Source organism: Hirundo rustica, chromosome 6 (assembly GCF_015227805.2).
Source record: "Hirundo rustica isolate bHirRus1 chromosome 6, bHirRus1.pri.v3, whole genome shotgun sequence".
Classification (NCBI taxonomy): domain Eukaryota; kingdom Metazoa; phylum Chordata; class Aves; order Passeriformes; family Hirundinidae; genus Hirundo; species Hirundo rustica.
Genome location: NC_053455.1, coordinates 44,944,942 through 44,972,880, shown reverse-complemented (window position 1 = coordinate 44,972,880; position 27,939 = coordinate 44,944,942). Strand labels below are relative to the sequence as shown.

Sequence of the window (27,939 nt, the reverse complement as noted above, 5' to 3'; positions counted from 1 at the left end):
AGTGAGCATGGTGAAGAGCTGCAAGTATTTATTTTCCCTGAAGTTCCTCCTATTTTTAAGGCTTAAAATTGCTATTTCAGTAGCTTTGTGCTACTACAGCAACTCAGCACTTAGAAAGAGGAGTAGAATTAATCCAGATTTAGCTTTTAGGTTTTGGGTTGTGATCTGACTGCTGGACTTTCAACCCTTAATGAAAGTATGCATCCTGAATGTGAAATTAATAGTCTTGCAGACTTTAGTATCAATTGTAAAATGCATAAATAGTGTTCTGTTTTACTGCTGCTAAGCATATATTGCTTTTTTTGACAGCTCTTCCTTAAGTGCCGATTAATAGAAAGAATACTTGAAGCGTGGGAGATGAATGAGAAGAAGCAGTGAGTAATTAGTTTCCTCATTCCCTGCAGTTGTCTAAATAAGACTTGAGTTGTGAAATGAATGTATAACCAATTAAGTGATCTAGCCAGTTCTGAAATCACTTATATGTTAATACTTGGGTTAAAGCTTTCTTTTGTACTTTTTGGTAGCATTCTTTTTCCTGTGACCGTTTGAGAGCACAAGAGTTGTCCTTCTTGCCATGTATAAGATATTACTGTGAACTTTAAAGCTTACCCATGTTTGAGTACAGAAGCATATTGTAAGTTTTGAGGGGACAGGAGATCCTTTTCCCCAGTAAGCAGTTGAGAATTACTTATGAACACATCAAAGCATATCACATACTGGGGAGCATCAGACTCTTAAATAGTAAAAGCCAATTCCTCAGCAGTAGAATACCTTCTAAAATTATGTGTTTGAAAGGAGGTAAGCGTCAACTGGCCAACATTGTCTGAAACTGTTCTTGTAGCAGGGGAAAAAAAATCCTCAGTTGTCACTTGAGGTGGTAAAATGTTCTCATGAAGGCCAAATAATTTTAACTCTGGAGATACTGAACAGTAAATGTTAGTTCTGACCTGTCAAAATAGTGAGTTAACTAGCTGGGGAAGTGCTGCTGGTTTGGTGGAATGGTGAGACAGTTCCACTCCCCGAAACATCCCTGTTCCTATCTTAAGTGAATCAGATAGTAAATATATGGCTAATATAACTAACCTGGAAATAAGGATGGTGAAGAGGGAGGGTAATAAAAAAACGAATGTGCTAAATTTAACTGTAGAAAACAGGCTCTCCTGAATGTCTTCCTTTTTGTATCAATTCTCTTGAGGTTATAGAGAACTGCCAACTTTACTGGCAGTTAGATTCTCATAGGAGAGAAATATGAGAAGTTTTCCCTGTAATTCCAACCTAAAACTTAAATTTTACTTGGACTGTTTGTGATCCAGTGCTTACCATATGAATGATTTAATTAAATATTTAATCTCACACTTTGGAATACTGGTGAAGAAAATTGTGTTTCAAACCTTAGGTAATGCTTTTATGTGAAAACAGACATAATGAGTTCACTTGTTTCTCCAGTCTTGTAGAGGTGTGGCTCCAACTGTAAAAGATAAATCTTTAAGGGTACTTTTAGCTTAGCTGTTTCAGGAAATGGGTATTTTTTTAGTCCTTTTGTATTTTATCACTTAATGTTATTTCAAGCAGCTCTAGAAGCTTAAGGGTGACTGTTTTCTGCTGGTAGAAATCTGACATAGTAAAAGTTGTTTGGTTCGCTGGGATTAATGAGCACTTGCTAACAAAAGATATAATTGTATTCCAGACTTTCTGGCTAGGCAATGACAAGTCAGTCTTGTTTGTCAAATAGAAGCACTCTGTGTCATATCCTGTATTAGAAACTATAACCTTTGCTGTTATCACATGCTGCTTGTTTTGAATGTGCTTGTTACCTAAGCAAGCCATAAACAGTGTGCTAGTTTACTCATGATATCTTGCATAGACATAATTTCAGTTACCTCGTGTGTTAGATGTTGATGATGGAAAATAAAATCACGTGATGTGTGTTTGCATAACGTAAGGTACTTCATGAGCTGCTGTCACTTTACAAAGATTACAGACATGGCAGGTTTGTCTAGCTGTGTGAGGGGGTCTTTTGGTTTTTGTTTAAAACACAAAACCTTAAACTGATGCAGCAGAAGTTTCGTTGGCTTGCAGCCAAATGCTAGAGAATCAGTTCAAGCTGGACCTCTCATGATCGCTATTTGGTCAGACTTAGAATGGTTCCGACTGGCAGTAGGTGTTCAGAGTACTACTCTAACATCCAGTACTTTCTGTTTCTGCAGAGCAGTTCTGTGTGAAATATTTAATTGGCTTTATAATTTTAGCTTTGGTAAGCATGTAAAAAGCATGTAAATGCTGTTCCTAAACTTCAGAAAAACAGTGCCCCTAACTTAAATGGGTATGCTACGTGTAATGCTAAGAAGCCCTGAAATACTAAGGCATGCTTAAGAATACTTTTCCCTTTGATCATGGGCTGAAAAGTGAGCGAATATTTGGTGTTTTGGGGTTTTGCAAAATACTCGCAGCAACAGATATATCCTAAAAACTCTAAATCGGTTGCTAATTCTGTCATTGTTCTGCTAATGCTGTGCATTTTGGTTTCTACATGCACACAGGCAGTACAAACACTTGTGTGTCCTTCTTGGTACTTGATGTGCTTGTTAAGTCTCCAGAACCGGCTCAGTGAAGTCAAACCAGTTGATACCTTAAATTCTAAAGTATTTTTGTGAACCTGGTATTTTAGGATGCAGCTCTAACTTAATAACCCAGTTCATTGTCTTGTGTGCATCTTGGCTCTGGCAGTGTTTTACAACAGCATATGGTATCAGTGTTGCTCTGAGCACAGCAGTTGAACTCTCTCTCGGTCTCTTGCAGGGCTGAAGGAGGAAGGAGGCACGGCTACATGGGTCACCTGACAAGGATAGCAAACTGCATTGTGCACAGTACAGATAAGGGGCCAAACAGCACACTAGTCCAGCAGCTCATCAAAGGTATTTATTCATTCTTAATTTTATCTTCAGGGCTTTCATTATCAAATGCTGAGGAAGTTAAGCAAACTTAAATTAGAAGGTATTTGTTGCATTAAAGAAGAAAATAACTGGATTACTTCTGAAGCATTCAATTTAAAGTAGTCATCCTTAAACAAATGCTTAAGTATTTTCATTTCAAATAGCATTAAAACTCCCTGAAATAGAGGCAAAGAGGTGCTGAATTGCTTAATTTGGACTTGTTTGCTAGGTGGAGTATAATTTCTGGGTTTAAGAGGATGTATATGTTCTTACTGGTATTTTTGTTAGAGCAGAAAAATATATTTGAAAATTAAGTGATGATTCATTGTTGGTAGTTTCTAATTGGTTTGGTTTTTTTTGTTTCCTGTGCTAGAGCTTCCAGAGGAGGTCAGAGAGCGATGGGAAACATTCTGCACAAGCTCTTTAGGAGAAACCAACAAGAGGAATACAGTGGATCTGGTAAGTAGTGATGGGTAAGGTGTGAAAATTGCAGCTGCTTTACTTGGACAGTTTGGTTTTGTCAGCAGCACTGTCAGTCTCCCAGAATCCAGTGTGCTTGTAAGGAGTCCCTCTAGTTGCTGAGCTGTGGAACTGATAATTCTTTAGTTTACTTTTCAGCTAAAAGCCATATCATTAATATTTATGCCGGCATAATGCAGATGATCAGCTTGTAATAGCTAACTGGCTCATTACCTAGTGTAGCTAATCCCAGGCAATCTGCAAGGAGGAGGATTTCTTTAACTCTTTGAGGTAAAGAAGGTACCTCTTTCAAGGTAGTGTCCTTGAAAACTCCTGTCTGCTGGAGAGTACAAACTAAAAGTGCAGAGCTGGTGTTGATTGCTTTACCTACAGGATGTAAATGACCCAGTACAAGTTTAACAGAGGAGTGCTACCTGCATTCCACTGCCTGTGTTACTGACCTTGCTTAAGTAACTTTGCTTACTGTCGTGCACCTGCCACATTTCTTCTACATGCAGCTGTAGCAATTACACTTTTGGAAAAACACTTAAGTAGAGGAGGTTTCTGTAATCATGTTACAAATACAGTCTGAGAGTAATCACTTGGAGACTTTAATAAGCAGAGGCAGTTTCTGATGTCAACAGACCAACTAATGAATTTTATTTTACCTGACTTCTTCAGAAATGCAGTGCTTTGCATGTGGCTTTATTAACTTGTGCTAGTCCTGTGTTACTGGGACTATTAGTAGTCCATAATTAGCTATTACAACATAAATATTAACTGGAGCATGATGTTAATAGGTGTCAATGAAAGCAATAGGAAATTTCATCTGAAACCCTGCAACTTGTGAACAGGACCAAAAGATGTATTTAAGGCATTTTTTTCTTGAGCCTGTGCAAAGAAGTGTGTACAGCATGCAGGTCAATGTTACTTTTCCTCTGGGTAGAAACTACTTCTTGGGCAAAATCAAGAGAAGGATCGTATGAAGAGGAAGAATTTATAAAAAATGACACTAATTGGCTCTTTAGATATATAATAATGTGCTTGAAGGTACTTGATAACAATAAAACTTAATTGAAAACTTATCTCTGAACTCCACAGTTTTCAGTAGAATAGAAAGACAGAGCACTAAAACAATTTCTTTTATCTGAAATAAACAAATACATTCCATACTATGCCAATGACCCAATATCTTTGTATAGGTTACTACTTGCCACATTCATTCTTCCAGCGATGATGAAATAGACTTTAAAGAAACTGGCTTCTCACAGGATTCTTCTTTGCAGCAGGTGAGTTGAATTCTTTTAACAGCTTAAGTTGCGCTTTCTGTAAAAGTAAGTTAAGACTTTTTTTTTAAAAGCAGTGGAACTTTTTATTTTTTCTCACAAGCAAATCTAAATCCAGGAAGTTTAAATTAAAACCTAGGCATGTGTGCATGCACACAGCTTTGTCTTGCCAGACTCATAAGCATCTCTTTGAATTCTTCTGCTGGTAGTGAATGAGCGGGAGCCTTGTGGCACAAGATTGCCAATAGATCACTTAGATGGAATCACATGCTTTAGATGGCAATATTTGTCTGGGTGACTAACCAAAATCTTTCAGATCACACTAACAGCTGTGTAGTAACTACCTAGTCTAAAACTGGCTTTGGTATTTCACGCATTTTCTATAGTTTTTATAATAAGTAATTGCTTGTCTAAATTTTAATTGTGGGTGGTGGCTCAGTCTTAAAGAATCTGATGCATTTTTGTCTGACTAAGTGCTTTTGTACCTGTAAGGTGCACCTGTACAAAAACTTGATAAGTTGGGTGCTGTCTGTAGCAGCTTTAGTGAGAAAGTAAGATCTTCTAATATCTCTGTGCTTTTCATGCATCCCCTTAGTGACCTGCTGTGCCTAGGCAATCCCAGCAGTTCCAGGTAGTTAATCTGGAGAAATGCAGATGGTCCAGTGCTGCTTCTTTCAAGTTTGTCTTGCTGTATACCTCCTCCTTTTATATATATTTTCTTTTTCCTTCAGTTTTCATAATGCCTTAATCTAAACTTGGGGTTTTTTGATTGTTCTTTCGTTTTCTTTCCATATTCACATTGTTCAACTTTACCACCATACTGTGTCCCCTCAACTACCTGGGCAAGAAACCGAAAGTTGACGTGACAACTTATTTCCTAGAATATCTTAGCGTTGGCTGACTTTACACATGGAAATAACGTTATTACAAGTCCCTAGAGGATGTGTAGTAATTTATAATTTAATGATAGTCCTGGGAAATAAGAGACAAAAGCTATTGTTATGGCTAGATGATGCCCACATGTAGCATAGTGTATATACCAATCTGCTGGCAGTTGAAACTGTCATCTTTATTTAAAAAACCAGCACAGTTGTGTCAGTGACACTGCACTGAGATGTAAAATGTTCAGTGGTTCCATTCTTCTAATATTTAATAGATGCTGCTGGTCTGTGAGCCCGAGACTGATTTTGCTAGTGATATCTGCATCGTAAATGTGCAACTGTGCTTCAGTATCTACATATAGTTTACTTTTCTGGTTCTTACTATTTATAACTTTGTATTATTTTGAGCAAAGACAGCTTTTTCTTTTCTATAGTGTTGTTTCTCTGTTTCTTTGGGGTGCATTTGGAAAGGTGCTGCTTAATGTGGTTAAAATACAGATTTAAATTTTTATTGAAAGCTGTTAGATTGGCTTTCAAGTCAGTAAATATAAGTAGGGTCATAGTTGATGCTACCTTTCAAAATTCAGAGGTTAAAAAAAAACCCTTTTCCTGTCCTTTTATGTTTAATTTAGATAGACTTATTTCTTTGAAGCAAAATGGGCAAATAGATTTTAGAGTATTAGTAGAATCATTATATCACTGTCGTTGGTCCTGGGGTTGCCAGGCCTTTTCTGATTATCAGATGCAACAAATGACGTCCAATTTTATTGACCAGTTTGGCTTCAACGATGAGAAGTTTGCTGATCAAGATGACATTGGCAAGTGAGTATAATATTACACTGAATTTGGCTATAGTCTTGTGGGTTTTCTTTCTTGCTGTGTTTTTGGCTGTGGTTTTGCTGATAACAAGTACATTTACTGATGTGAAGCAGCTGCCAATCAGTCCTGTCTTTTTGTGCCATCTGTGTGCATTGGCAGAAGCCTCCCTGAACAGACGAAAGCAACAGCTTCTCTTCTTTTTTAATCTCCTGGTTGTGCCAATGTTGAGAATGCTGTGCTTGTGAAGAAAAAACTGAATTATAACTGCTTTTTAACAAAGTCTTTTTAACAGAGAGCTATGGCTCTCTGTTGACCTGCCATTGTTTGGGTCACTTTCACTTTGTCTCAGGGTGGATTTTTTTCCCCTGCTGATGACCAGATCATTAGCTCTACTTCTAAGTTTTCCTAGAAGAAATGACAGGAACAACGTATCTCTGAGTCTACTTTTCTGTAGGGGAGAGGAAGGAAGGATATTGGAAGTTGACCTTTGTTTATAAGATCAAGGAAGTTAAGACTGATTTCTACAAATAGCCTTAGGTGAAAGATGAGGAAATGAGAACAGTCTTGCTAAGGTTAGAAAACCCCAAACTAAACAAAACCCAGCACACAACAGAGAACACCCCTCACAAAAGCAGGTATCTTTGTAAGTAAATGGCCGCAGTAAAGGGAAAAGGGGAGAATAGGGGTTCTTGCTGATGCTAGAGTTGATCATGGTTTTTATAAGATTTCATGGCTCGGGATGCCAGAACATGCAGGTGGGAATAAAGAACATTCCGTCAAGGTGGTTTTGAGAAGGAATGTAATTTCTGTAATAATCTCAGTGCTCTTCTTCTATAAGATATGTTTAGTAAGTGATGTCTGACTTAAGCTTGTATCTTCATCCAAGAAGCATTGCTGCCTTTTTACACCACAGAACCTGGTGAGATTAGCGATTAAGACATGATGGTAGAGGAACTGAACTTTGTCAGAAGCAAGTGGATTTTGGCAGGGATAGGAGTTGGATTTCCTTTAAATTCATGCTTTTGGAAATCTGTTCTCTTGGTAGAAAGAAGATGACTACTTATATAAAGAGATCTCGAGACTTGTGACAGATAACACTAATGATGTACTTAGGAGTTGAATTAAGCTCTAGGGGAAGTTACTTTGAAGTTGTCCCTTCTGTGCAAGAATCAATTACACTCTAAGTTACCTGCATAGGGTTGTACAGTAATTCAGGTGGTGTCTTGTGCAGTAGTACAGTCACACTTGCAACTTAGGTTCCTTTAGACCACTCACCTTTTTCCCTACTTCATAATGCAGTGAATATTATAGGAGAAGTAGTGTGTGCTCTGCTGAATGCACTCATGCCTAGACAAAGAATATAAGAACTCTTCTGATATGTAAAGATGTGTCAAGCCTAATATATAGCATTATGATTGGGAAAATGCCTCAGTGATTAGTTTAAAAAATATATTTGTGGGGTTCTGTTGTTAGGAAACAGAATTTGATATTTTTCATTTTGTCCCTTCCTATTGAAAAGGTCTTTGATAGAAGGGTGAAATCAGTTAAAAAATGTAAGAACTGCAAATGCAGATATTTGCAGGATTTTGAGGTATATCATGGTAGAGCATAGTCAGGTCAGGCATTCTTTAGGCCCAAGTTTTTTCCAGTGCATGTTGGATATATAATTTCAGTTATGCTTGTTTAGGCTTGTTGTATCTTTGCACCTAACTGTAGATGGCATTGTTCTGTGTTTTTGTTTAAAATATTTAACAGTTAAAAAAATCACAGAAATGCCAGGCCTTCTTGGTGTGTAATCTTGACTGTTCTGTGTTGGTGACTACTTTGTCTTTTATCTTCTATTTTTAGATTATTGGAAAATAAGAAACCAAAGAGAAATTAAATGTCTTCATGTCACAGTAGAAAATGCTGTTTTATTGAGTACATTTCTTTTTTTCTTGTAGTGTTTCTTTTGATCGGGTTTCGGACATCAACTTTACCCTCAATACAAATGAAAGTGTAAGTATGTGTTCCAGTATTACCAGAAAAATTACTATATTTTCAACTTTGGCATGACCTCAAAGTTCTGGCAGTGGTTATACTTAATCCTTTTATGTGGAAATCACTAGAAAATAATTATGCTACTTTATTCCCATATCATGCGATTTGCTAATTGGAAGTCACTATTATTTTTCTTTTTGATCAGTATTAAGCAGAATTGCTTCTAATTTGTATAACTGTGTTTAAGATTGGGCTTAGATCTGATTTGTGCATGTTGCACACTTGTGTTTTAATGATTAGAAGCTATTTAAATCTTCAGTGTGATTGTAGTGACTGGAAAGTAAGAACAGAGTCTTTGAACCTCGATATTATTTGTTGGTTGAGCTCAAATGACCCCCCACTATGGAAAATAAAGCTGGAATATTTTGTGCTCTGGTTATCTGGAAAGCTCTTTGGGGTCACTTGCACATTCCATTTTTAAACATGATGGAAAATCCTAAGTGTTCTTTGGTCCACTCAGCTTGTTAGTAGCCAAGTAAAACAAACAACACTGCATATTTTCTTGACAAGCTTTAAATTAAGACATACTGGCTTTCTGCTGCTTTTAGAGAAATGCTTAAGATTCTCTCCAGAATAGTCATGTATTTTCAAGATCTTTATTAATGTAATATGGATTTTATACTTTATCTATATTTAGGGCAATATAGCCTTGTTTGAGGCATGCTGTAAGGAGCGGATACAGCAGTTTGATGATGGTGGCTCTGATGAAGAAGACATTTGGGAAGAAAAACATATTGCATTTGCACCAGAGTCCCAGAGGCGTTCCAGGTGAGAAGGGTGTTTCACTCCAATAGCAGTTGTAGTGAGCCTGCAGTTATGCACCTGACTTTTGGTTCTGTCTGTTAGTACAGACTGTCCAGCATTACTAGGTATTTCCGTTCTGTGGAGAAATGAGTGGAGATGTGGCTCTAGTGCTTTGTTTACCAGCCATAATTTGCTGAAGATGCACTTTGGCTTTTGTAGCTTGTTGGTTTTGGTTTTTTTCCTTGCTGTGTATTCTTTCCTTCTGCTTTTAAATTGGCCCAGATGTCCTTGCTTTGGACAAGGCAGCCCAGCACCACACCTCTATTACGCCTTGCTGTCCTCACTAGAGCACCAGTATGGCTGTGAGCAAAGGAAAATGCATTGAGTGGAAGGAGCATCTAGTCCCCAAAACTCAGGGCTGTGCTGCCTCCCTCAATATCTGCTGAAAGCCTCTTCATGTGATCAAGTGAAAAATCTTAAACCTTGTTTCTTTGGGAGAGAAATGAGGGAAATACTAAGAGCTAAAGATTATACCCCAAGTATTCTATCAGAAATAATTGTAATTCTTTCTAGCTTGAAACTGCAGTATTTCATTGTGCCCAGGGTGTTATACTAAGAACAGAATGTAAACTCTCTCTTTGTATTTGAAGTTCGGGCAGTACAGACAGTGAAGAAAGTACAGATTCTGAAGAAGAGGATGGAACTAAACAAGACTTGTTCGAATCCCACACCAATACAGAGGACAAAATGGAAGTAGACTTAAGTGAACGTACGTAGCTTTTTTCCCTGTTGGTTGGATTATAGGAGATTGTTAGATCTGGCAGCCTGATTTTTGTAGGAGTTTCCTCGATGACTGCTTACTGCTTTTATTCCAACTGTCCTGAAGTAGTCTTTCTTACTTGCCACAGAGCATGCACATATGGGGAAGTTTGAATTCCTTATGTGTCTTAAATTACTTACTCTCTCTAAAATTCATATTTCTATTCTTTAAGAGGTAAAAAAGGAGGAATAGTCAGAAAGGGGAGGATTAAATACTCATTTATAAATATTGAGTGCCTGCAAAGACCTAATATGTTACTATCCAAACCCAAAAGATAGTATTTTTACTGGAAGCCTTTTAGACCAGCTTTTTGTCTAACAATGCTCTTTTAGAAGACTTCCTACAGAAGCTAAGTGAACTTGCATTGTTCTGGTTTCAAATGTGAATGGAAGATACACATCAAAAGACTCTTACGTGGAATCTTAACTGATGTAATAGGTTGAAGAGTGTTCACATTCAAGTCATACTAAACTGGCTTTTGTTAAATTGGAAATGTCTGTAGGTAAAAGCCCTGTGTTTTATCTAGACTGTAAGGAATTAAATTAGAAGGAAAAGTTAAGGGTTTTCTTTTCTTTTGTCAGATTGGTGTCGTTGGCATCTGTGTGTCAAACAAGTTTTGATCCATGTGGGTCTCCTCCCATATCTGCCTGGGTTGGAATTTCTAATTGCTAGTCAGAGCTTCCTTTTCAGCCTGTTTTTTTGTATGTAAGTGTTAATGAAAAACATGTTTCCCTTGGGTAGGTGAAATATTTTGAATTGACCTATCCTAAATGAGATGCTATTCACAGTTGCTCCCAAATTTAAAATACCAATAAGTATTTTAAGTTGTAAAAAGCCTTAAACTTTTCTGAAACTTAGCAGTGGTGTTAGTGCATGAGAAATTGAAAAAGGGATGAAAACTCATGATTTTCATTATTATAGAAATGTTTGAAAAATGGTAACAAATGTTGAGGTTAATTTAAAAGATAAGGTGGGATTGTACTTGTGGTTTCATAAGTTTTATTAGTTTTGTTCTTCAGATAAACTTTTTTTTTTAGCGGAGTACTCTGAATTACTGATCTTGAAATTCTGCCTTACTAGCAGAATTTTCCTTTTAGGGAATACCTTCATTTTTTAAACAGGATGTACAGGATTTTTCTGCATGTGCTTTGAAATCTAGTTATGAATATTGCTTCTCTTTATGGAATGTACATAGAGAGAATCAGTGTGTTAGGCATATGTGCACTCACGTTCTTTGTAGAAATTTGTTCCCAATGATCTTCATGATGGTTTTTCAGCACCTAACTGGTCAGCAAACTTCGATGTACCCATGGAGACTGCACATGGTGCCAGTCTGGATTCTGTTGGCTCTGCTGTGTGGAGTACTGAAGCACCTGTGCCAGCTAAAGAAACTGGCTGGGCTTCCTTTTCTGACTTCACATCCTCTTTGAGGTAAGAATGTTAGTTATTCAGGGTGAGTTTGGTTTTCGTGGGATGTCCATCTCTACGCAAGCCCGTGTTGCTGGTGTATGTAAAGTGTTCTAACAGCATGTGTCTGTATGATCTCCCTTTCCAGGAGGGGTGGGTACTGGTGTTTTGGGTTTAAATTCATACTGTTATGAATAGTGATAACTAGGTTAAGTAGTTCTGCATGATTTTGGGAACACCCAAGATAATGCTGTTCTTTTTTTGGATTGAACTCTACACTCTGCTGAAGTCTTGTGTATGTACCTAATCAAATAGGTGTCACTTTTGAGTTGCCAAATATTGGCAGTCCAGAACTAATTCCTTCTCATGTTGGAAGACTTGGCTTTTATACATTTGGCTTTTGACTTTCTGTCTGGGCATTAAAACAGCTCAGATATAAAAGTATGATTTTTTCAGCATTAAACAGTGTTTGATGATTGAGGCAGGTAAATTGATAATCAGATTAAGGGCCTAAAGAATGAAGAGTTGGAGTTACCTCGTAACTGGATGGGAGATAGATTCTTTAAATGGTGAGAAGTTTTTCAAGTGGCCAAATCTTGTTACCTGAGTTTCTTTAGAATGAAAAACTTGTAGCTACACTGTATATAAAACCAAGTGGTGAAATCACTTTTGTATTAGTTCATGACTGCACTGGCAGTCTTGACAGAGACCTATCAAGTTGGAAAAAGCATTTAGCAAAACAGTTAAAAATATTTGGAAACACTGCAGGGAGCTGGTGATACATGTATGCCTTGGTTACCAGGGACATGTCCACTAGTATGGGTAATGTAACAAAGCCAAGTAAAAATAAAATTACCATCAAACACCCTCAGCTCAGTTCTGGTGCATTTTGCATTACTGAACTTCTATTTAGCATGTCTTTCCAGCACTCTTAGAAACAAACTTGTAATTAATTTTCAGTATAGGCCTTATAGTTTTCATAGAGGACTAATACTGTTTTAAGAACACTTCATTTCGCTATTCAGAAATGTTTCTAAAATTTTTTTACTCTACTTGAAGCTCAAAAGACTCCTTAAGAAGTAATTCTCCTGTGGAAATGGAAACAAACGCAGATCCCGGTGATCCCTTGAGTGCAAATGCAACTACTCTAACACCACAGCTAGAGAGTAAGTAAACTGCTTTCCCAAATGCAAATGGCTTGATTGTAGGAGTTGTACATAAGAAAAAGCTTCCTGAACTTCAAGATTTTATGTTTCCAGAGATTCTTCTCTGGCTGTTGTGACAGGTATTAAAAAGTGACTTTTCAAAGAATTTATAAACTATTTAAAATAGTTTCTAATTTAAAACAAAAGTCAGTGTTACTGATATCTCCAAAAAGTCTGCACGTCATGAACAGGAAAGCATTACAAAGAAACCAAGTTTGTCCTGTTAGAGAATCTTTTTACCTGTGTATGTATTTAGATGCCCAAAAAGAATGGTAGCCTCCAGTCTTGTCCTGTGTGGCAGTAGGCCAGTAGCCTCAATGTGTTCAAACTTCTCCTTCCTGCTTATGCCTTTCTAAGCCATCTTCATTATGCATGCCCTAATTGTTTTTTCTACATGTATGAACTGGTTAAAAGGACAAAAATATTTTAATGAGCCTTTTCTGTATCTGTTATTATCAGAGAGAATAAGAAGTGCAGGTGAGAAGTCCAGGCAGACTGGACATCCCAAAGATCTGTCAATACTTGGAAGCTTTGAGTCAAATTTGTACTGTGCAGACTTGTCATGAATTTGACTGTACAGAAAAATAATTCATCACTGTAATCCTACTAAGGCCTTGTTAAGGCAAAACTGTTAGAGTAAGCATTGTGTCAAAATGAAAAAAGCTGCAGACTGTGGCTTTTTCTTAGGCCATCTGTGAGTAATATTCATGTTCTCTATGTGGCACCTGCAGAAAGGTAACGTTCTCTCTAAGGAAGAATTCAAGAAGTGTGCAAAACTGCAAAAATACTTGTTCTATTGGCTTAGTGGCTTGCACATGAAATAGAAGCACAACCAGCCTTGTACTCAATTGTTTCTATTTCTACTTGCAGCCCCAGGAAGTGTTGCTATGGAGGCCAGCTCAGATGGAGAGGATGATGTGGAAAATGCAGACAAGGTAACCGAGACAGTCATGAATGGCAGCATGAAGGAGACACTGAGCCTAACTGTAGATGCTAAAACTGAAACTGCTGTTTTCAAAAGGTGAGAATGCCTATTTATTGTCTTCACACCATGTAAATAGAACACTGCTGATGGAGCACTGTATCATCAAAGAGAGTTCTTTTTAAATGATAATTCCTGAGGCTTTAACTAGAAACCTTTCAAAGTAATTGTTTTGAAATTTCATTTCTAGTTAGTTACTATAACTTGCAACTTTACTTATCAAGTGTTAGTTTCAGTGGAAGGTTAGAAGCAGAAGACTCATCAGCTTTTGTACATAATGCACATTATTGTGCATTTTTCACGTACAGTTCTTTTTTAACTTTGCATGCCAAAACGAAGCTTTTAAAATTTTGCACATAATTCTTAGATTTGGATTGGAATTTGATTCTTCTCATCCAGGAGGATGGAAGGCAAAAGTTGAAGACCAGCCAGGCACTGCTTTTGAGTGTAGCTCATCAGACACTGGGGTGATCGCTGTTGGTGGTATGCACGATGGTGTTAAATCTGTTCTGGACTAAAGGTTGCACATGGAATTCTAGAATAACTGGAAGAGTAACTTCCCAATTTTGCTGTCTTCTGATACCAAGATTCAGGAATTAGTGTCTTACAACATAGTCAAATTTTATATCAACACTGTGATCCTTTTATGAGAATAAAGCACATTTCAGTGTTGTCTGCTTCATCCCATCTACTAAGATATTGTGATCTCAGATTTAATGATCAAGTGTTTTTTATTTAGTATTAAATACTTATGTAGGAAAAAAGATGCTACAAACAGAATGACGTGCAAAAGTTTTGCCTTTATTGAGGCTGGTGTGTCCTGCTGCCACCCTGATGCTGACAAATTGGAACACATTGGTAGAGCATGCAGACCTCTTCTCATTCTTTTAGAATAACTTCCTTGCATCTGTCCCTATTCTAGCTTCATATACTAAAAAGAAATTGTCAGTATGTCTTGGAAGTTGCTTAAAAAAAAGCAACCCCAAGTCAGTTCCAGTATAAGAAACTTTTCCAGTGTTACTCCTTACATCACCTGTTGTTTAAATTAATTTACTTCATTAGTGGTGGGAGGTAATTCCTGAACCATCCAAAATGAATGCACCTTGAAAACCAAACAGCTTTCCGTCACTCTTGATTCCATCCTTTTGATTATCTGAGTGACTTCTTATGGATTTTCAGCACAGAGGAGGGAAAATCACTGCACAGTGCTTCTAAATCAAATGGCATTGATAGAGGGATGAACCACAGCACTTTAGAGAAGTGTTAGGACTCTGTGCAGATCGATGTGACATGAAGCCATCCGTAGTGCATTGCTGATTAAGTAAATGATGTGTCTGCTCTCCAATTTGTTCTGTCTTTTGCACCATGCTTTTACATGGTCTTCACTCTAAGATGTTTACAAATTTGGTTTAGTTATCCATGGTGTCTTTAAACTTCTCCTTAAACTAGTTTAGCTCACATGCACTTTCAAGTTGTGTGACTTGTGATAATGGTGCAAAAACTATTGTGAGGAGGCAGGATCTGGTGGCAGTTCCTGCCTGCCTTCATGTAATTACCTGCTGGAGCTGTAGTTAAAAGGACATAGAGATGCAAGGGGAGGCAATACCATAGAATTGCCCCAGTCTGTAGGAACCTCGACAGTTTATCCAGTTCAGTCTTTCATGGGAAAGGGAGCCCAGACGAGATTACCAGGCTCTCTAGTAATGGGGACTCTAGGGTCTTGATTTGTAAGGGAAATGTAAAAAGAAACATACAAGGGTGCTCAAAGATGAAGTCTTAAGTGTAGAGACTGTTCTGCTCTTATACAGATGTGCAGCTTCATAGTGAGTCAATGTTCAAGTGGCCTTTTTTAAACCAACTTGCTAGGAAAAGGTCTAAGTTAAGGTACATGTAGAGAAGTGAGGGGAAGTCCTACTCTGCCCTGTTTGCCTTTCAAAATGGATACTTCCAGACTTCAGCTTTATCTAGGTTTCTGTCAATAGAAATTTGATGGTGTTGAAGTCAGCTTCGAGGGGATTTAAAAGCGCAGTAGTTCATTTGTGGAAAGCCGCAAAGGACAAAAATGTGATTTCTGAACTTAGTTCAGAGTGAAGAACAAGTAGGAAAAATAAAAAAAAATAGGACATCACTTTCAATGGTGATGGTGACAAGTAATTTATTTGGAAGGAATGTGAGGAGTATCAAGGCAAGTGAGATGGGGAGATTAGATGGGGAAAACTTGACGAGAGATTGCAATGCAAAAGACAGTATTTTTGCAGGCTCTGCAGGATAGAAGGAGAAAAGAGAAGGATTCATTGAAATTTAAAGGACCCATGGAAAGGAGAACTGTGAGAATAGGAAGAAAACCAGCAGAGGAGGTTGGCACTTCTTGAATAAATAGATTTGTTGCCACAGAGGTATAAGATTGATGTTTGTCTACTTCAGAGCTACTTTATAACTATCTCTTGCAGGTATATATGCTCAAATTTGTATTTTAGTTTCGCTCATAATGGTGTGATTGAGGTGGAAGAGGGTGGAATAGAGAGACAGAAAAGTTTGGGTTTAGAGGCAAACCAGAAGATTTGTTAGCTAATGACTTTTGAGGCTGCCTGGTTACATGGTACTGTCTTACATAGTGTGAGTGTACAGCTTTTTCACTGAACTTTGTTTTTGTCTACAAGAGGAAGTTTGTGCAGTAGATTGGGCTGCACTCTTTGTACCCCATAAACCGTACATAGTGTTCACTGTGGAGTTACTGGGAAGTTTATTATGTGAGATAGTGATGAGTTAATGATTTTGCTGGTATGTTTCATGGACAGACTTTATTAATGCTGGTTTCTGAGGGAATCTTGAATTTCTTTTATACTTTCTTCCATTTTTGCATACTTCTGGCTTCAGAGTGTTGAAATCCTATCGGTATGTATAGTAAAGGATCGTGATTGTTACCACTTCAGGCATCACATACATTCCTTTTTTTCTTTCTGATCTTATTTGCAATCACTGTGTTTCCTTCCCTTTTATCCGGTCAAGTTTAAATGGATGTAAACACCAGTGCATCATTAGGTGTTTGTAAAATCTAGAGCCATGTGCTTGATCTTCATGTTGCAGTCATAACTTAAAATCCATTTGCATGTGAAATATGGACCCGTCTCAGTTTTCTCCTGTTGCCTGAAACTCCCTGTAAATAAACTTCGAAGTTAAATACATTAAATAACTTCTTGTTTTTGTTTTGTTTGTTTTTTAAGTGAGGAAGGAAAATTGACTACCTCGCAGGATCCTTCTTGTAAATATGTAGTAGAAGAGAATACAGAGGTTGCAGAAGAGGTCCCTTCAGGTCTTCAGCCTACTAACAGCAGTCCAGAACAGAGGTAACTGCATTCAAGGATGTTTTCAATTCTCTAAATAGCAGTTTGTGTGCTTTTCTAATAGGATTGATCTAACGAGATTGAGTTTAGCTCAGTCTTGCTTTTGTTTTATTAAATTCTTACAAGTCATGTTTTCAGTTGATTATAAGACTCTTGAGTCATCAGCAGTGTATTTTTCTTGCAGGGAGTTGTAAATATCCCCATTCTGTTTTGTGACAATGTTACCAAGTTAGAATAGTGAATTGATGCACAGAACTCTAATGCATGTTCTGATTATACTATATATAGAGTAAAAAGATGTTAGCATGTTTGAAAAATTTAGATTCTGGTTTTTAAGGCTTGTTTATGAGGTATTTAACTAGGTCCTTACTTCTAACTTCCTGCTCTGAATAAATCTCGAACTTGATCAAGAAGGGGATTCTAATCAGAAAAAACAGCCCTGCATATTTAAACTGGGGAAACCCAAAACCTCTTTCACAGTGTCTCCTAGAGATGCTGTCTTTATCAACACAACAATATTTTTTTAATGCTGATAAGCATTAAATTGTAGGGAAGAAGTCCTTGGGTACTAGGTGGCTGCCTTTTGAGTAAAGACGCTTCTCTGAACCAGCAGAGGATTCTCAGAGCTAGCAGTTTGCTAGATTGCCTTTAGCTTGTGGGAAATCTCAAGGAACTCCTTTCGCTGAATCCTTCAGCAGAGGCTTCAGCAAAGCTCAGAACTTTCTCTAAAGGTGGCTGTTGCAGTAGATCCTCATAAGCACAGGATAAATACCAAGATAAACCTAATGGTGCATTTGGGGCTCCATGTACATATGACTAGTGGAAGGAGTCCCCTAGGTTGGTCTCTGGCTGGTGGCTAGCAGAAGTAATCTCTGCTAGGAGCCCTGTTCTGTCATGGACTTCTTTCCAGTTTATAAGGGAGTGATGGTTGTACAGACTGTCACACTTCCTGTCCATGCAACATTTGTTTGTTACCTTCCAGGTTTCTCTAAAAAGTGTTTGCTTTTGTCTAGTTCTGTCTGTCTTTTCTCTAATGTTCACATATGTTTTTTAAAAAGTGTTTTTAGAGCTTAGCAGTCAGAGACTTAGCTAGGGGGCTCCTGCTGGTCATGTGCATGTAGAGCACGGACCCCAGAGTGGCTTCTCTGTGATGTCCACCATCAGAGAACATGAGTTACAGGTAACTTTCCTCATCTGTAGTTTCAAGCAGTATTTGCGTTCTTCTAGAGAATCTTCAGATGTATTCCATAGACTTGCACTGAATGAAGGTTGAGATTTTTTTTGCCTCTGTTGCTTGCGTATTTTTAATGTCCTCATGCATTGGTTTTATCTCTTTGTGCTAGTCCAGAGCAATTGAGCCCATGTTGACACTAAACTTTAATCTAGAAATGTATATACTGTTACTGTTTTCACTCTTTAGGTTTGCTCTCCATTTTCTTCCATACTTCATCAACGTTTCATCCTAACGGACTGACATTCAAAGTGTTTGTGAAAGGCTCTTTGTAGATTAGATTAATAACTAAAGCAACTTTCTAAGATGCTGTTGTTTTTCCTGTTGTGTCTTAGCTGCTGGCTTTCCAGTGCAACTTAAATACTCCTGGTATCACATTTTGCCTCACAGAGTAAGATTGGGATAAGTATCAGAAATGTGCTCTTTATTAGTAATTCTCTGAGATACCACGGCTCTAGAGATCACTTATCTCAGTTAATGGAGATCACACATTCTTCAGTGGTGTGCTCAGTTAATTGAGTGCTATGCTTAATTAGGAAATAAGGACTCCAGAAATGCTGGGCTGCAGAAGATAATTGGGATGAGCGTGTTATTGGCACATTTCCTTCCTTCCATTCACGGGTTATGCTACACAGGATCTGGGGTTGTTGGTTTTTGGTTTGGTTTTCATTGCACCTACCTGAATTTGCTTGGACTCTTCTCATGTACTTACATCTCTTTTTTTTTGGCCTCTTAGGACTGATCAACACACCCATTTAGGAGAGGCATCTGTTAATGGCCCTGTATGATATGTGATGTCTACTGCTTTGGCTGAAGAGAAAGAACTGATGTCCAGGTGTTTGAGTGTTTCTCGAGGATATCATCTAGACCCTGTTGAAGCCAGTCACTGCTGCACTAATTTCGCAAGGAATCAGGACCAGCAACATTTATATTCTAGATTTTAAGACACTGTACAGAAATTCATAAGTGTAAAAATATTGCACATTGAGAAATACCAATAATTTTTGCGTATGTTTATATTGTATTGTTCTAAATAACGGGGGGCCTGTGAAATAAGATCCTGCTACCCATGTAATGATGACAGTAGTGTTACTATAGTTAAAATGGCTGTAAGAATAGTTTTATAAAAAAGTGAATACAAAAATCTAATGTATTTGAGACATAACTATTTGACGATTAGTGTGACCAAAGTATTTAGCAGTTTTCTTACATTTTTCACCTTGTAAAAAAGAAGAAGAAAATTCATGTTTTTTCTGAAACTGAAATGCCCTATAAATGTTATTTTGGTTGGTTTAGCCTACAAAAGTGATTTAAATAAGAATTTTTTGGTGTTCAACATTTTACAACAGGTTTTTTAATTGGTAATTGTTTTCTGTATTGTTCAAAACAGATCAAAAATGTAAGTCTATTGGTAGAGATTTAAAGTATTTATTGCAACAGCTTAGTTGACAAATTGATGTTACTGTAAAGCCATATGTTCTGTTAAGTCTAGTTTGCTTGAAACAATACCTTCCGGGTGAAACACTAGAATATTTGGAGTGCACATGGCTTGTTGTGTTTAAGTGATTCACCTGCCTTTAAACAGTTCACCAAGATTTAGTTTAATACCAAGCATTATACAATGGAACATTTCAGAACAATCTGCGTATTTAAAACGCTATAATCCTTTTAGACAAGTCAAGTAAAAGAAATGCTCATGCTGCTAATATAATTACAGTACCTGCATTTTAAAAGTAAATAGTGTTTTTAATACAAATTTTGGCAGCAGAGCATGTTAATTGGTAATTTCACTGTACTGATCTGTGTGAGGCTTTCATTTGTATGTTCTAAACCAGTTTTTTCACAGCTGGTTTATGTATATATATAGTGATTATGGAAACTAATTCTGTGTAATTTATAATTTTCTATGTCAGTGTAAAATTCCAACAGCCTTCTCAAACAAACAGAAGCAATATACTGTATATTGCCACATTGTCTGGTGAAAGGGTTAAAATACTCCTGCACTTTCAGACACAAAACCATTTTTGTTTCTGTAATAGTTATATTCATTTATTTTTTACATCAGTTGTTTTCCTGACCAGTATTTAAAGCCAAAAGGATATTCTAAACAATGGCCAATGATTTATTTTAGAAGGCGTCCCAAACAACGTGCCTAAACATTACATTGCATACAGAAATAAAAAACCCACATGTATGTCGCTGCCCTTACTGCTTTCTCTTTTGCATTTTCTGCAAGGTTCAGTGCACTCGTCCTTGGAAGTTTTTGCAAACCGATCAGTTGTGTGAAAACGTAAAATCACAATATCATAAGTGGAATTGGTAACTATGGTTGCCATTTTATTTGTACTCTATAAATGATGGAACCCAGTCAGTTTCTAAGTTTTCTTTATCAGTTCAGAATTACTTTCAGATCAGCTTGACCAAAACCATTTTGTGTGTTAGCTTTAAGGTTGGCAGCTATCCTCGTCACTTTGATCTGTCACCGAACAAGCAGCTTTGGAAACAAAACTGCTTATTTTGACACAGGAATTGGAGTCAAGTAGAAATTCCTAATACAGGCAAGCAACAAGTTGGTTGGCATAAGTTTGATGTTTGTAAGGAGAAAAACTTGAGTCCTTTCCAGTGGAACTATTTGTCCCATGCTAAAAAGTTGGTTTATCTAGCTCTGTAGCCGTGAAAACTGGAGAACACAGTAGATGAAATTGAATCTGGGCCCTTTTGCCTTCAGTTCAGCAGAGTCTTGTATTTGTCCTTCTGTTCACGAACTGTCATATCAGTCCACTGTTCTGAGGAAGTGTAGGGTGTGTTTTACCTACTCACTCTATTACTTGCACCAGGAATCCTGAACTTGAAAGCATTGGAGGTGTGTTTGGGGGAGGGGAGGGTGTACGGGGGGGGGGTGGTGTAAACGCACTTCTTTTGCTGTCCTTTATCAACACCGCTGCTGATGTGCTGCTCACATAGCCTTACGAAGGTCTGAACGTACTGCGAGAATCCTGAACGGCTGTTACACCAGCCTGCTTAATCAGATTTGACTTGCCTGCAGTGGGATTTGAGTTTTCTCCATGAAAAGGTATTTTAATGTACTTGCAGCGTGGACTGAAGTCTAGTACCTTTGTGTAGGTTTGAGTTCCTACAGTGTTTTTAGCAGCAATTAGCATGAAATGAGCTTGCTTTGAAAGGCTTGTCCACTGCCACATTCCACAGTGCTCTTTGAAATGGGTAAAAGCTCAGTCACTTGAAACTCAATAATGGTGTCAGTTGATGTCAATGGGCAGTGGGTTTAACCCTCAAGATTTCTCTGGTAAAGGATTTTTGCTCAAGCAAGAGTCTGTTTCAAAAGTGGCCAGACCAGTAATACCTGTAGTAGCTCATTGCGTCTTCCCACCTGGCAGAGTGGATGAATCATGCCTTCTTGACCAATGAAACCATTATTTTTAAGTGTAAGCCCTGGATTAGTTTTATAGCAAGATTGTTCCATTTAAGTAAAAGCATAAGTCATCATCTTGGCTAACATTGCTCTTAATTCACTGAAAAGATAACAAGATAGTGGAAACAATCTCATTATGTCGTTGTACATGGAATCCCATGTGACCGTGCTCTTGAGTGAAGTCTACATTTTTGCACCTATTAAACCTTGTATCTACCTCTTGAAAACAGTGAGTTCTGTGTTGTCATCTGCATACTTCTGTGGAAACTTACTGTGACATTCATTCTTTGTGTGAAATCCATTGAGGAGACTTGTGAGGAAGATGAATCAGATTCTTACTGTCATTCATTATAAACTTACCTTTCTGTTTAAATTTTAAAGCATTAATTTCCTTGGAGATTTTGTTTTCTGACATATGTCTCATACAGTTATATCAGGACGTACTTACTGTATATAACTGCCTCAATTAATAGATTTAATGACTTCTGACTGTCTCAGAATAAATAGTGCTTTCTCCAGTGTAGTATAAGTGCTTTGAGTTTCATTATGAAAGTGTCTGTGTTATTTTCCAAACTAGGATGGAAAATGGCTGTGACTGTGGCAGCAAAATGCCCTTTTTTGGTAATGGTTTTAACATCTTTTAGTTTCTGCATCTTACTTGCTATCAGGTAAGGATTTGGCATCTTCCTGTTCCATTATTGTTTGAGTATGTAAGGTTACAGCCTGGAAGGATATGAAGGCAATAAAATTGAAATAAAAAATATTGTGAAGGTAGAGGCATTATTCTGTCTCCTTTAGGTAGGACAGTTCATGACGTTTTTTGGACTTGCTCAGACCGGGTTCTGTTACTTGTTTCAAATTGTGATTTGCCCTGTGTTTAGTCTTTGTTACTGACTTGGATGTAGTCACGCTTCTAATGAAATCCAAAGGAGACCTGTGTACTTTTTACTCTCCTGCCACTAGCTAAAGCACTAAGACCCAAACTTTACCTTGGGTTTTGTTTATAGTGTCTTTCAGAATTTTTCTTTTAGATGGGTCTGGGCTTAGCATTTTCATATTTTTTGTTGGAGAGGAGAAATACTCTTTCTGTATTTCTGTCTTGTCCGAGTGGCTAAGTACCTTGCAAATTGAGGTGGGATTCCCTTTGTCTGGCTATAGCTTAAGTACTGTAATTCTGATTCTAAGGGCCTCATTCTGGATTTGAGTTGTGTATGGAGTGGGTGCTTTCCTGTGATCTCTGTTTTCTGTGTCTCAAATCATGGTTCCATAGACTGTAATTTAGATGGTGATTGTCTCCTGGCATACAGCCATCCAGAATAAGAAAGCTACACCTTGCCTAGCTGTGGTTGTGTAGATTTTGTCGCTCTTGTCCCATGAGATATGTTTGCCCATTTGTACAGGGGAAGGGGTCTAACAGACATCATTTTTTCAGATGGAACCTGGACCTGTTGTGGATTTGTTAGGTCAGCTTTTAAACTCCACTATGTGCCACACTTCTCTCTTTTTTACCTTTCTTACACACTTTGATCTTCCATTCCCCTTATCTACACCAATTATCTGTCAAAGATTGTTACAATTTCACCTTGGGTAATGCACTAGTCTGGGTCTTTTGCAAGGGCACCGAACCCTGACTGCAGACATTGTAAATAAAACCTGCTTTTTCTTGCACCAAACAGAATTAAGTGTTTGGGAAATCACTCTGCTATTTTTTCAAATGAAAGATAAAAAATGTTGACTGTCTTCTACTGATTCTCATGTCAGACACAGGCACGAGATTGCTAAGATAAGTCACCTTGTTTCTGTTGCTGGGAGTTCTCCAAAGCACCTTTCCTCCTATATCTTTATAGAAACATTTGTTAATGCTGTATTTGTTAAAAAGGGTTGGATTTCTTTAGTCACTACAGAACGTAAAATTCTGAGATGTGCTTTCAGATGAGAAGTACTATGCTTTGGAGTGAGCCATGGAGGACTGTGCATATTGACAGATGAGGTAGTAACAGGGAACTGTGAGATATTCATGGGGCTGTTGGGCTTTATTGTTTCTCTTTAGTCCCTTCAGAATAAAGTAGCTTGAAAAGATAAAAGGGCTGATGAAATGTGCCACTTTTCTTTTTAATTCTAGTACTTTGCTTGTCTAGTTAGAGCTACTCTAAAGATAAATCTCTGAACTTGGAAAGTGGTGAGTGACTTCCTGGTAAGTAAATTGTTTCAAACTTTAGTTACACAATTGATGTGGAATTCATACTTATTTCTATGTACAAGCACTGAGGACAATTTTTAGCCTAACTATTTAAATAAGTATCTATGGATTTCCACCTGTGTGCGTGCATGTCAGTGTGTAGGATACAGTCTCTCAACATGGCTGCTGCTGTGCCTGTGGTGCATTTCCAAAGTGCACTGAACTGTCGAATACCAGGAAGAACAAATAACAAATAACAGGCTACAGCCCATTCTAAAGCATTTCAAGCTTGTGTCTGTATGTGTAAACCTTGTCAGTGGTCTCTGGCCAGCCAGCTTGATGGGAGGAAGAACTGGTGCCTCTGGTGTCACAGGCGAACTTCAGCTTTTGTCAGATGATTTCTCTGATGTTTTCTTATTCCAGATGCCTGACAGATATGAGCCTGTGGTAAGACATATCCCACTGGGAGTCTCTTATAATTTCAATTATGATCTAGAATGGAGTAACTCAGGAAAGGACTTGGATTGTAGAACTAAATGCAGGGCAAGGCTTATGTTAAGCATGACTTTGTCCGTGTGCATGCTTGGTGCTGTTCCATCGGAGCTGTTCTCTAATATATTTTTTTGTTATGTTAGAAGGTATGGACTATGTGTTGAGTGACTAACCAGTTCCTTCAGTGAGAGGAGTACTCCAGCTACTTCTGGATACATTTTCCTGCCAAGTATTTGGAAAGGAATCAAAAAAGTGATGGTGTAGTGTGACACTTGTACAGAAACTAGATCATCTAGTCACATTAAAACCTTTACTGGGAGCGAGAAGTCTGTGTTCACAAGTGTGCAAAAAGGTTATGGGTAGGCAACCCTCAAATGGAAAGGTGATAGCTTTCAAGTATCAAGATACTGGCTTGAAAGAAATAAAGCAGGGAAATGGCAAAGCTTTGATTGCAGAGAAAGGCAGTTTGAAGTTCTTAATCTCAGGCAAGGCCTCATTTCACTTTTTGGTCATTGTAGCACTTCAGTGAGCTCGAAAAAGATGAAAACATCCTGGCTGGCTGCCTGTGAAATAATGCATTGCTCTAAACAAGAATCCTCAAGTGGCCTTGGGCTCCTGGAAGAATTCTTTTTCATAGTTCATGGCAGTGATGCCTGTGGCATGTTATTCATGAAGGGAAAAGACTGAAGTTGTAAGTTGCAATAGGAGAAGAAATTACACGCTAATGAAATCCTCTGAGTAAGTTGTGTAATGAAGTCAGAATTTATACTCACGCTGTGGCTGTGTGTTACGAAGTGACATCTGGCCCTCTGGAATGTGAAGATTCAGAAACTTGAATGACTGCTGCTGCTAGACAAAATCAGGCTATTGGTTTTGTGTTAACATCAGTTGTCTTACGAGACCTTCCTCTGTCTGAACTTGCTGTGAGGACTGTGAATTTAATCTTCATTTATTCATAAAGGGTGCATCTGATAATATGGCATGTTTGAAAGAGTAACTAGTTAATTTTTAAGATTATTTTTGCGACTATCATAATGTCCAGCCATATGTGTCATCAAGGTATTCCACAGGTACTTTACCTGACTGTAGGACTTAGTATGGCCTCTGGACTTTTGATTTGCCCCAGCTTTGACACCAGGGTTTCACTGCCTGAATACTGGTATCTCGGATGATCTGCATTGTATGTTTTTATGACAAAAACCCCCTTTTTTTGACCTCGGAGCAGAAAGGGTAATGGAGCAAGAATGACCTGTTTATAAACAATGTGTGGCCTTGATATGTGCTGCAAACCTCTAAGAATGTCTTAGAAACTCAAAAATAAGCATTTCTGTTAGCTACTGCTTTTCTATTGAGGAGAAATAAAGGTAATGAGACTGACTGCTAAGCTGACAGGCATTTATTAGGTGTTCACTTTACTGAATGTGTCTAGGAGTCACTCTGCTGCTGCCACAGCAGCTTCTGTGGTGGCTGACGATGGGACTGATGAACTCCTACAGTAATAATACTTGAACTTTGACACAAACCGCTCTTAGTCTAAGAAAAAAGGGGAGAGCAAAATCCAAGTCAGCATTTCCCAATGCTTTTCATTAGAGGAAACTTGTATCCTTTTTCTCCAAGTGCTATATCAGGATAATTTCTTACAGAAATAAAGGAAAAGGAACCAGTGCTAGAAATGTTGGGGTTTTTTACAGTCAGAGGATGAAAATAACAAATAGGGTGACAGATAAATGTTTGCAGGTTTTGAATTATTTACAGGGAGCTGTTCCTTACTTTCCATTAAGAATCTTGGCAGTATTGCATCTCTTTTGCCTGATTTCTCATGGAAGATTTCATAGAACTATTTGGGATTGTGGAAAGATAGAATGAATTGTTATTAGGACTGCAAAAACCACATTCTCAGGACATAGTTCTGACAAAGTTCTTTTTTCATAGATGTTGCAAGTTAAATAGATGTGATGGCTGCTAAGTAAAAGCTGGAAGAGGTAATTAATGATATCTCTTATACAAATCTTTGTAGCAAAGACTAGAATTTCACTTCATTCTAGATCAGGTTGAATTCTGGTCTGTCACAAACTCTGTGAAGCACTCCGCTTAACTTGACTTCACACACCATAATTAAGATCATTGATGTTTTAAGTTCTCACTCTATTTCTCCTCCCTGCCCTCACTGACTTGAGAAATGGCAGAATATTAGAAATCCAAATAGGATGTATTTTTCCTCTATGGGAGACTGAAAATAAGTAAAACTTACCAAAATAATACTTCTGAGGTGCTGAAATCAGGAAAGAATATGAAACTAGAAGACAGGAGAAGAAATTGAAGAAATGAAATGCTAATAAGAAGAAGGAAAAATTCTGAACCAAAATTCGGAACCATCAATAAAATGGAGATGGGATGACATGGAATTCAGTGAGGCTTTGTACAGTTCAATTTGCTTAGATAATAGTAGCCAGTACTTCAAAACCTGAGCTGCACAGCCAAGTTACAATACAATGAGAAAGGAAAATGTGACCACTCATCCCACCCATGGCATTTTTTCCCCCCACGATGCATTTCTACACACTTTATAAGTATTTAAAAGTTTCCAAATGAGTTCCTATAGTATATTTTACTACTGTCAGTATCTTTAAAGGAATGCATTTGTTAAGTTAGAAGATCCAAACTTATTTGTAATAGGTTAGAGCTGTTAAATAAAAATATGACTGCTTAAATGGGTTTGAGATCAAAGCTTTTGTTATTTTCATCAAGTTTTACAGCTTTTTACAACTTCAGATAATCAGTAGCTGTGGCATGTTCTCCAGCAGCTGTTAATGTGATATTGGAAGACACAGCTGTCCTTCCAAAACCAGGAAAGGGAAAAACGGCTCCTTTTCACAATTTGAGCACACAGTAAAAAGCATGGTAAAACTCCTCAATTGCACATATCATCCATTACACTGCAATCAATAATCTGACTCTTGTGGCTGTGAAAGCATAAGGAAGAAAAAGGTGGACAAATTTATCTTACAAGATTTTTTTAAAAATTCTTAATGAAATACACACAAATAATTTTACTAACTCCATTTGAAAAAAAAAAAAAAAAACCCCAAACCCGAAAGACTCAGAGTCTTGGCTGTAGTACTGAAGTATGGCCAGGGAATTTATGATGCTCCCCATATGTTAAAATTTAAAAGGTCTGACAAGTCATTAAACTGACATTTAGTCAGAACTTGGCACTTTTCTGCAGAAAACATTTGAACAATGACCAGGATAACACATTTTGTGAATGAGTGGTGTGTTAGCATCAGCAAACGTTATTAGTTGATGTAAGATTAACTTCTATAACCTCGATTGCCTATATCCATCTATATCTCTATCCATCCTTGTCATATTTATCTAGTCTGAGAGAAGGGACTTAAGTGGTTTTTGTGTTTGAGAAGGCAGTATTCCTGAGCTGCACTAAGTAGATCCTGAATGATGCTCTAGGGGAACCTGTTTCTCCAGTGGTTATCAGGGAAGCCTACGGAAGTATCTGTCATGTGTAATGATGTAATTACATTAACTAAGACTGAGCAATACAGAGAGTACTTCCACAAAAACACTGAGTTTTCTCTCCCTAGAATGCTCTTTACCCCCATTCCTCCATCCTTGTGAGAATAGATTGATTTTGTGTTGAGGAAGGCAATCGTGCTTTCAAATTTTCTGCTT

At 37.7% G+C, this 27,939-nt stretch overlaps 1 protein-coding gene across 7 annotated transcripts in view; it reads left to right on the top strand.

The window, feature by feature from the left end:
* The window catches only part of PPP6R3 (protein phosphatase 6 regulatory subunit 3), a 52,430-nt gene extending 30,326 nt beyond the window's left edge, over positions 1-22,104 (top strand). For 3 of the 7 annotated variants that reach the window (XM_040067783.2, XM_040067784.2, XM_058421048.1), the window contains 14 exons: positions 310-374; positions 2,800-2,915; positions 3,307-3,392; positions 4,595-4,681; positions 6,284-6,381; positions 8,322-8,376; positions 9,056-9,186; positions 9,813-9,931; positions 11,260-11,413; positions 12,449-12,555; positions 13,465-13,615; positions 16,454-16,471; positions 16,801-16,923; positions 18,888-22,104. In XM_040067783.2, the coding sequence (XP_039923717.1) occupies positions 310-374; positions 2,800-2,915; positions 3,307-3,392; positions 4,595-4,681; positions 6,284-6,381; positions 8,322-8,376; positions 9,056-9,186; positions 9,813-9,931; positions 11,260-11,413; positions 12,449-12,555; positions 13,465-13,615; positions 16,454-16,471; positions 16,801-16,923; positions 18,888-18,939 (1,362 nt within the window). In that variant the 3' untranslated portion in view covers positions 18,940-22,104. The remainder of the gene's footprint in view (positions 1-309; positions 375-2,799; positions 2,916-3,306; positions 3,393-4,594; positions 4,682-6,283; positions 6,382-8,321; positions 8,377-9,055; positions 9,187-9,812; positions 9,932-11,259; positions 11,414-12,448; positions 12,556-13,464; positions 13,616-16,453; positions 16,472-16,800; positions 16,924-18,887) is intronic. The other 4 variants (XM_058421051.1, XM_058421050.1, XM_040067782.2 and 1 more) reach the window with 2 other exon arrangements.
* The last annotated feature ends 5,835 nt before the right edge of the window (positions 22,105-27,939 follow it).